Here is a 9,291-nt window from a genome sequence, read left to right as displayed (position 1 = left end):
TTATTTTTTTCAATCCTTTTCGTTTTTTTTTTTTAAATAGACTTACACTATAATGAAATTCATAGTTTATGTCAATTAGGATAATTAAACATGGTTTTAAATTTTTGTAAAAAAAAAAAAAAAAAAAAGTAATTGGCAATCAAACAATCAATCAATCAATCAATCATTGTTTCCATTTTTCGCAGATGAAGTAATACGTGTCAAGTTTAAGACAAACAAAATGGCGGAAGATGTAGGGAAAAGGTAATAGATAGATCGAGAGGGATGTAGGAAAATTATTATATATAAATAAAACAAACGAACAAACAAACGATTTTAATTAAAATGCCATGCAAGACAAACAGAAAGCAACATGCATTTATCGAAAAGAAAATTTAAGAAAATTTGTGCATGTTTTTTTCTTTTCTTCTTAACCATTTTTTTTTTTTTTTGCTAATTTAGATTCTGTACCTCTTTTTTTTTAAATTATTTGAATTTGGAAAAAGGTACGAAATCATTTTTTTTAAATTTCTCATACGATTTTAATTACTTTATACATAAAATTTTTACTATATTATTATGTTTTACTTTTATTATAATAATATACAAATAAAATTAACTACTGTAATTATTTATTAATTTTATTCAAGGCAATTTATACTCATCATTTAATGTGTATGAGTGTTTGTTTGTGTTTGTGTTTGTTGGTGTTGGTGTTTGTGTTTGTTTGTTTGTGTAAAATTATACAGACTTGATGATGATATATATATATTATTTTTTATTTGACTACACTTACTGATCCGTGTCTTCGTTAACAAACATCTGTTGGCCCCAAATTGATAACATGGGGTCTAGAATTCCCTGTTTAGAAGTCTGAAAACTGTTTAACAATGAAAATAATAGTAAACAAATAAAATAATATAGTGGAAGATAATAATAATAAAAATAATAATAAAATATTTAATAAAAAAACAATTTAGAAAATCCTATCAAACTATCCATTTTTTTTATTTATTATATTTAATGATGATTTTTTTAACACAGTTTTAGACTTTTATTAAAAATAAAAAAATTACACGCGAATCCCTTCGTTTTGTTGTTGTTATTATTATTATTGTCATACCGAAATAAAAAAAAAAAAAATTTGATTGTTTTACTTAATATTAAATTTGTGCAATTATATCTTAAAGTAAAGAAACAGAAAGAGAGAGAGAGAGATAGATAGATAGATAAACCAATAAAAGGTAAATATCGATATAAATTTAATATTAAAAAAAAAAAAAAAAGGAAAAAATCAATAATAATAATAATGATGTTTTAAAACTTTTAAGGACAAGCCATGCAAAAAATATTATTTATAAAAAAAAAAAAAAAAAAAAAAACAATAAAACAAAATAAAAGTGATTAATGAATGCACTTAATTTAATTGGCGCGTTCGCTTTAAGTATTGCCAACTTGATTTTATCCAAAAAAAAAAAAAAAATCGATTCGTTATATATATACATACATAACGAAAAGGGGGGAGGAAAAAAAAAAATAGAAAATTCTAAATTCTAAAATTTTCTAAAACAACTAAACATTTTTTGTTTTTTTTTTTTTTTGTTTTTTTTTTTTTCGGTTAAAAAATTAAAATTTATTTTAAAATTATCATTATTATTATTATTATTATAAATAAAATGCGAACGTGCCGCAAAAATTCGTTATTAATAATAATTTTATTAATATTGCCGCCGTGAATTGATGTTATTCAAAATGTGTATTAAACTAATTGTTCGATTTGAAAATTTAATAAAAAAAAAATTATTATTTATAATAATAAGAAGAAGAATAAGTAAGCGTTAAAAAATTAAATAAATAAATAAATAAATATTAATAAAATGGAGTGTTTACCTAAAATGAGCAAGAGGAAGAAAATCGATGTCGATTAATGGCCTCAATGATGGTAAACTGTAGGCTGTGATGTGTCCGTTCGAGATGTAACAAACAAGGCAAACATTGTCTAAAAAAAAAAAAAAAAAAATTCGTTAAAAGTATTTAAGGGAGGGAGGGAGGGAAAAAGTATCACGTGACAATCGATAGAAAGGTAAAGAAGGATAATAATCAGGAAATTAATTTTTTTGTAATACCTTTAAGTGATATTATTTCTGCTTTAACAACGAAATCAGATTCGGCTAGTTGTTGTCTGTAAACGCAATTATGAGAGGGTAAAGCTACGACTCTTGATTGTTTTTCTGAAACTATGACGACAAATTGTCTGTCGCCACATTGTTCATCCCTGGAAGATCCTAAAGTTGGCGACATTCTGTTGCTGCTATTCGTTTTTGTTGGAGTTTCTTAAATAAAATTTAAACAATTAACGGATTGTAATTAAATAAATATTAATTTTAATATATTTTCATCTTTCTCTTTTTCTCACTTTGTTTTTCTTTATTCTCTTGTTTGTTTTCATCTTTCCATGCTTCGTATAGATAGGGTATGAGAGCTCCGTTACAATCCAAAAATGACATGGTGAGCACGCATCCTTTCAAACGAAATATCGTACCTGACAAACAAAACATAATTTTTACCACCCTTTTTTCCTCTTTATCACTCTTACAAACAAACAAACAGATTCATTTTGTCTTACCCCAGGGTGAAACGATGACTCTTTGAGTTATTCTTTGTTCTCCGGCCGGTGGAAGATTGATCATTATGGTCAAAACGGATCCCAAACTTGTACCGATCCAAAGAGTCGGATAATTAAGAGCATCGGATTTTTTTGTATATGAATCAGCAAAAACCAGGCACTGAATCGCTTCCGAACTTATATTTTCTAGACTAGACATACTCGAACTTCGAGATCTCGAAAACGAGTTATCTAGTTTATCTGTATATATATTTATATATATATTTTTTTGTTTAAATTATAAAAAAAAAAAGAAAAGAAAAAAAATAACCGTTAATAAAAAATCATTTAAAAATTGTTACATAAAATAATAATAATAAAGCTTCGATAATAATAATAATAATGATACTGCTGTATATTATCTCGTTTCAAAAAAATCAAAAATTATTATTATTATTACGGCAACGGTGACGCGCGCCATTGATCCCGCCAAAGTTCGACCGGCCGCCGCCGACACCGCCACCTTTGACATTTTTAAACGGACGCCATTTTGTCATTTGAAACTTTGACCGTTAAAAATTAACTGATTTATTCGTATGTGGAAATATTTTTTTTTTTGTTATCGATTCCCTCTCCCCCCTTCCCCCCCACGTTAGTATCATCATTAAATTTCAAAAAAGTAAAACTCTTTTTTTTTTTTTTTATTCCACATAGCTCCCCATCATCATCATTATAATTAATTTTTTTTTTATAATTAAAAGAAATAATTACGTCAAAGTTATTCTCAATGTTTAAAAAAAAAAAAAAACATATGTAAACATAAATACGAATGTAATACAACTCGTCTTTTGTTTATATATAAACGTATACAAAGCAATAAAAAAAAAAACTTTTTTTTTATTAATAATAATAATAATTTTTGTTCCGCCATGTTAAATTTTTTAATTAAAAAAAAAAAATTTTTTTTTTTTCCTTCTTCTTTTCCGAGAAGAAAAACTTTGAAACGAGAGTTACGTATTATTATTATTATTATTATTATTACGATTTTTTAATTATTTTAACATGGAAAGCATTTGCATTTTTTTTGTCATCGTGTAACATACGTGAATCCCCTCCTTCCCCCATTCCCTCCTCCTCCCTTCCCCAGTTTTCCCCGAATAATAAAAAAACACACACAAACGCTTTCCACGTCATTCCATATATAAATATTACATATTTATACGTATATTAATTGCAAGCATATATAAATAATTATTAAAGCAATAATAATAATAATAATAATAATAATAATAATAATTATTATTATTATTATTATTATTATCATCATCGACGTAAATGCAAATAATAAAAAAAATGTAAGCACGAAATGTATAGAAAATTGGTGATTAATTACAAATAAAAGCATCATGATTTTATTAACAAGAGGAGCGAGTGAGAGAGAGAGAGAGAGAGAGAGAGAGAGAGAGAAAAACAAACGAACACAAAAACAAACAAATGACAAACATTCGAAAATGTTCATTAATTTTAATTTTTTTTATCACGCGAAAAAAATCAAAAAAGAAAAAAAAAAGAAAAATGACTGTTGATCGTTGAGAAATGACGTTAGAGGCTTTTTGACAAACAAATTAAAATGTCCCCGAAGGGTATCGGGGGCGGGAGTTGGAGGGGGAGAGGGAAAAAGGGAAGAACAGGGAAGAAAAAGGGGTAGAATGGGATGAGGTTAGTAAAAAATGGGGAATGGGAGGGAGGTGAATTTTTTAAAATAAATAAATGAAAATTTTATTTAAAAAAAACCTCAACGTCGGAAAACAAACGAATAAATAATTTATTATCATCATTATTATCATTATTATTATTATCGTTATTATTAATTATCGATTTATTAAAATCAAATCGTTATTAATTTAAAAAAAAAATAAATAAATAAATAATAATAATAATAATAATAGCGACGATGATGTAGATGATGAAAAACAAAATTTACGCTTGACCTAATAATGATAATAATAGAATTTTCAATTAATAATAATAATAATAATAATGATTAATAACAGACGCGTACATAATGTATATTTATTATTATGAAATATGAAGGAAACAACAAGTGAAAAAAAAAAAAAAATTATATCGAGAAACCGGAAATAAAAACAAAAAAAAGAAAATAGAAGGAAAAACACGTGAAAAAAAAATAAAAATTTTCCTTGTGTTCGTCTATCTTTTTTTGTGTACGTGTTTTTTCTTTTTCTCTCTCGAAAGATGAAAACGTTGTAATAATAATAATAATAATAATAAATAATTCAAGCATGAAACACACGAGAAAAATAAAAATAAACAAACAAACAAACAAACAAGCAATAGTAAACAAACGACATCAAATGCAAAAAAAATTGTAAACATAACGAAAAAATTTTCATTATATTTACAAATATATATTATATATATATTTTTTTAAAAATCATAATGATAATAAAAAAAAATAAAATAAAAAAAAAAAAAAAAATTTCCCATACTGGTCCGGGGTCAAACACAAAATCTAAATTTAACAAAATTTTCTTTTTTCCTCCTCCTCCTTTTTCGTATACAACAGAAAAAAAAATCAATTTTCATTTAAATCCGAACGGAAAATAACAAAAAAAAAAAAAAATACAAAAGAGTGAGTGAGACAGACAGTAAGAGAGATAGAGAGAGAATAAAAAAAAAAAAAAAACATGCAATCATCATCATCATTATTTCAATTTTTGCAATTTTTTTTTTTTTTTTAAAAATTTCTGTGCTTTAAATAAAATAAATAAATAAAAAATTTTCAATTTGTTTTCTTTTCCAAAACGTCTAAAAATCCACGTACACGCGCCCGCACGCACACACTCACACGCACACACCCCCCATATAAAATATTCATTTGACGTAATTGACTACTTACGTCCCTGAATAAATAATTTAAAGGAATTATATCAACGTTTGCGTGGAGAGTGATAAAAGCGTGTAAATCTGCTTTTGCTTTTTTGCCCCCACGAAATCCCCACCTCAGTCCCCTCCCTCCCCTACATTTTTTTTCCCTCCACTTTTTAATTAAAAAAAAAAAAATAAAATAAAAAAAATAAACGAACGACTAAAGGCTAAAGCAGTGATGAAAGCAAACCCGAAAATAATAATAATAATAATCTGCGGGGTGGGGGGGGGAAAAGGAAAAAAAAAATTTTCTGCTCGATAATTCAAAATTGTAAAAAAAGCACAAATCTCAAACTAAAAAAATAAAAATTTTCACTCACGCACACAGACACGCATTTTAAAAAATTGGAAAAGAAAACAATTTAAATTAATTATTATTATTATCATTACTACCATTAATAATAATAATAATATTGATGAAAATTTTAAAATTATAAAAAAAAAAGAAAAACCGAAGTTAAGGTAGTACGTCACCTATGTGGCGTCATGCCCTCAAATTCCACTTTGTGAAACTATACATGTATTTATATATATATATATTTAATCAATAATTATGCAGAGAAAAGTGAAAAATGTCGAGTGGAAATACAAGAGAGAGAGAGAGAGAGAGAACACACACAGACAAAAAGAGAGAAAGTGAGAGAGTGTGAGAGTGAGAGAGAAAAAAAAAATTAAAAAAGGTTGACATAAGTGGGTTTTATTTTTACCTCCATTTTTTTTTTTTTTTTGTAAAAACGCGTGTGTGTGTGGGCGTGTGGGCGTGGATGTAAGCGTGGGCGTGTGGGGGTGTGTGCGAGTATGTGTGTGGGTAATATTAAAATTAATTGTAATTTAATTTTTTTTTTTTTTTTTTAAAATGTGGTGTTAAACACCTGGAATGTTAGATAATTGGATTGATTTTCGAAAAAATTTTCTTTTGTCATTTATCAATTAATCATTTCCGGTTTATAAAGACTCGAACATGAATCGATTATTTTCGATCAGGGAGAATTGTTAAGACGATACAGTTAAAAATAAATAAATAAAATAAATAAATGGAAGAATGTAAAGACACACACAGATATAGAGTGAGTGAGTGGGGGGAAAGAGAGTAAGAGAGAGTAGAGAGAGAGAGAGAGAGAGAGAGAGAGAGAGAGAGAGAGAGATAGAGAGAGAGAGAGATAGACAAATATCTAATTTTTTTTTTTTTGTTTTTTTTTTTTTAAATGGTGACGCTACTACCAAAACTGCAGTACTGTCTCGTAACCAGAAGCGTGTGAGAGGGAGCGTAGCGCGAATTTGAGCTGAGACCTGGAGCAGAGCTTGGCCCCGGACCGACAGACCCCTCTTCCGAGTATGATGCCGTGCTCAGGCATTTCTGGAGTTTTCGAGTACCTTGGGATCGAGATCGTCGAACTGGTTCCGGGGCTCTTCTGCCACCTGGGGAGTTTGTTCCACTTACTACTTGTTTCATCGTCGTTGGAGAGACGCAAACACCGTTTATCTATAAATTTTAGTTTCATCTTCTTCTACAATGAATTCTTCCAATTTTTTTTATACGGATAATAAAGACAATGAAAAGAAAATTATAATTTCCCGCCTCCTCCCGACCCTCGTCCCTACCCCCATAAGAAAAAAAAAGGGGGGCACACGTGCCAACTTTTTTTAAATAAAAACTCTGGACTTTTATGTTATTACCAATATTGGCTCGCGTGCCCTCGGATAATTTTTAACCGTTTTTATTATTTGTTTAAAGAAAATAAAAGAAAAAAAAATAATGTTAATAATAAATAAATAAATAAACAAAAAGAAGTAAAAAAAAAAAATATTTTTTTCAAATCGTTAATAAATATTAAATGTGGTACGTTCAGAAATATTAGTGTGACGTCATTGATTAACGAAAAAACGTAAAGAAAGAAAAACCGTTTTTTTCAAGCAGACGACGATTAGAATTAATTTTAAACCGGTTAATAACTGTTAATAAAATTAAATAATAGTTTAAATAATAAACCCGAACCGAGTTTGTTTTTTTTCCGATTCTAAACGTTTTATTACTCTATGAAATAAAAAAGAAAACAAGGACGCGTTTGATGACGTGTCTATAGTCGAATCGCGTTTTTCAAATTTTCGCGCTAAAAATTGTAAATAATGTTTAACGACGACGTAAATATTAATTAATTTTTTTTTTTGTTTGTTAATTTGATTAAAATAAGACCAAAAAAAAAAAATAGTTTTTCGTTTAAAAAAAAAAAAGAAAAATGTCAGACATTGTTATTATTACGCATTATTTTGTTATTAAAAATTCTTGTGTTAAAAAATAAAAACCCTATAAGAAAACTTTGACGATATTTACCAAACGAAAAAACACTCCTAAGGTGTTTAATGAAACGTTTTTTTGATTTTCCAGACGAAGCGTTTCCGCTATTTTCCTGATTCTTAAATAAAAAAAAAAAAAATAGAAAAAAAAAATTTTCTTTTTTCGAAATAAGGAAAAAAAAAAAAACAAAAACAAAACAAAACAAAAATAATAAATAAAATAAAATTATAAAAAAATAAAATAAAATCGACGAATTAATTCAAGTCCATGATTTAGAATTGATAACAACAACAACAACCAGAACAATAACAAAAACAACAACAACAAAACGTGATTTGATAAGATATCAAAAATTATAAACATAATATTGGATTTGTTTGCTCCTTTTTTTCCTATTTTTCTTTTTTTTTTTAATTTAAGCGCAAAGCATTTTTAAATTTTACAAATCGTTTGTGTGTGTGTGGTTGTTAACGATGATATTCGTGGGTCAAAACAAAAAATAAACTAAAACATAAACTAAAATAAACTAAAAGCAAACGACTACCAAATAAACACATATAAAAAAGCCAAAAAAGTTTTCCTTTTTTTTTCTTTTTTTTTTTTTCTCGGTTATTTTTCGTTCGTGCAAATCATCGACGTGGGAAACAACAACAACAACAACAACAACAACCACAACAACTACAAAAATAAGAAAAGTTTTAGTTATTTTAAAAATTAAAAAAAGTATTTAAAAAAAAAAAAAAAAAGAAAAAAAAATTCAATAAAACAATAATAATATTATGATTTGATGTTTATTTTAAAAGGGAATATCGTTCGATAATCGATATCTCGATTAAATTATCGATAAAAATAAAAAAAAAGAGTTAAGCATCTTAGGGAATTGTCTCGAAATAAATTGAATATTTAAAAAAAATTTCCGTTTAAATGAAGAAAAAACAACGAAAATAAATAAATAAATTTATCGGTTTATTTGCACGACGAATCCAAAAAAAGAAAAAAAAGAAAAAGGAAAATTTTTTTTTTTACTCTATGACAGCAAAAAAAAAAAAAAATTAAGTTATGTAAACAAAGACACACCCACCTACCACCTACACACACTTTATTGAAAAATAAACTCGTTAAATTATTTGTATGAGCAAGATTTACAAATTTTTTCCCCCCCTTTTTCTTTTCCAAATGAAAAATCGCCATTTTTATTGCGCTAATAAAATCGTTTCCGGTTTTTTTAAACGACCGCAAAATAAATTTTTTTCTTTATTCGATCATTTCCCAAAACGATTTAAAACAAAAAAATTATTATTAAGAAAAATATGGAAAAATAAAACGAAACAATTTTTTGTTTTCTATATTATTTGTTAACCGGAACAAACAAACAAACAAGAAAATTTTTTTTTTTAACGGTTATTCGCGTGAATTCAATTTTTTTTTTGCTTTTAATGAAAAATTAATAATGCATGAACAT

The 9,291-nt window shown here is 26.6% G+C and overlaps 1 protein-coding gene across 1 annotated transcript in view; it reads right to left on the bottom strand.

The window, feature by feature from the left end:
* Phum_PHUM212570 (tomosyn, putative) overlaps positions 1–3,116 on the bottom strand; it is a gene marked incomplete at both ends in the record, with an annotated part of 4,188 nt that extends 1,072 nt beyond the window's left edge. Inside the window, 8 exons of the mRNA XM_002425583.1 lie at positions 451–510; positions 776–859; positions 1,870–1,978; positions 2,106–2,312; positions 2,396–2,521; positions 2,606–2,845; positions 2,994–3,006; positions 3,045–3,116. Of these exons, the coding sequence (XP_002425628.1) occupies positions 451–510; positions 776–859; positions 1,870–1,978; positions 2,106–2,312; positions 2,396–2,521; positions 2,606–2,845; positions 2,994–3,006; positions 3,045–3,116 (911 nt within the window). The remainder of the gene's footprint in view (positions 1–450; positions 511–775; positions 860–1,869; positions 1,979–2,105; positions 2,313–2,395; positions 2,522–2,605; positions 2,846–2,993; positions 3,007–3,044) is intronic.
* Positions 3,117–9,291: the final 6,175 nt, after the last annotated feature.

This window comes from Pediculus humanus, genomic scaffold (assembly GCF_000006295.1).
Source record: "Pediculus humanus corporis 1103172107561 genomic scaffold, whole genome shotgun sequence".
NCBI classification, from domain to species: Eukaryota; Metazoa; Arthropoda; class Insecta; order Psocodea; family Pediculidae; genus Pediculus; species Pediculus humanus.
The sequence above is the reverse complement of the archived record's forward strand: the minus strand, read 5'-3'. Positions and strand labels throughout refer to the sequence as shown.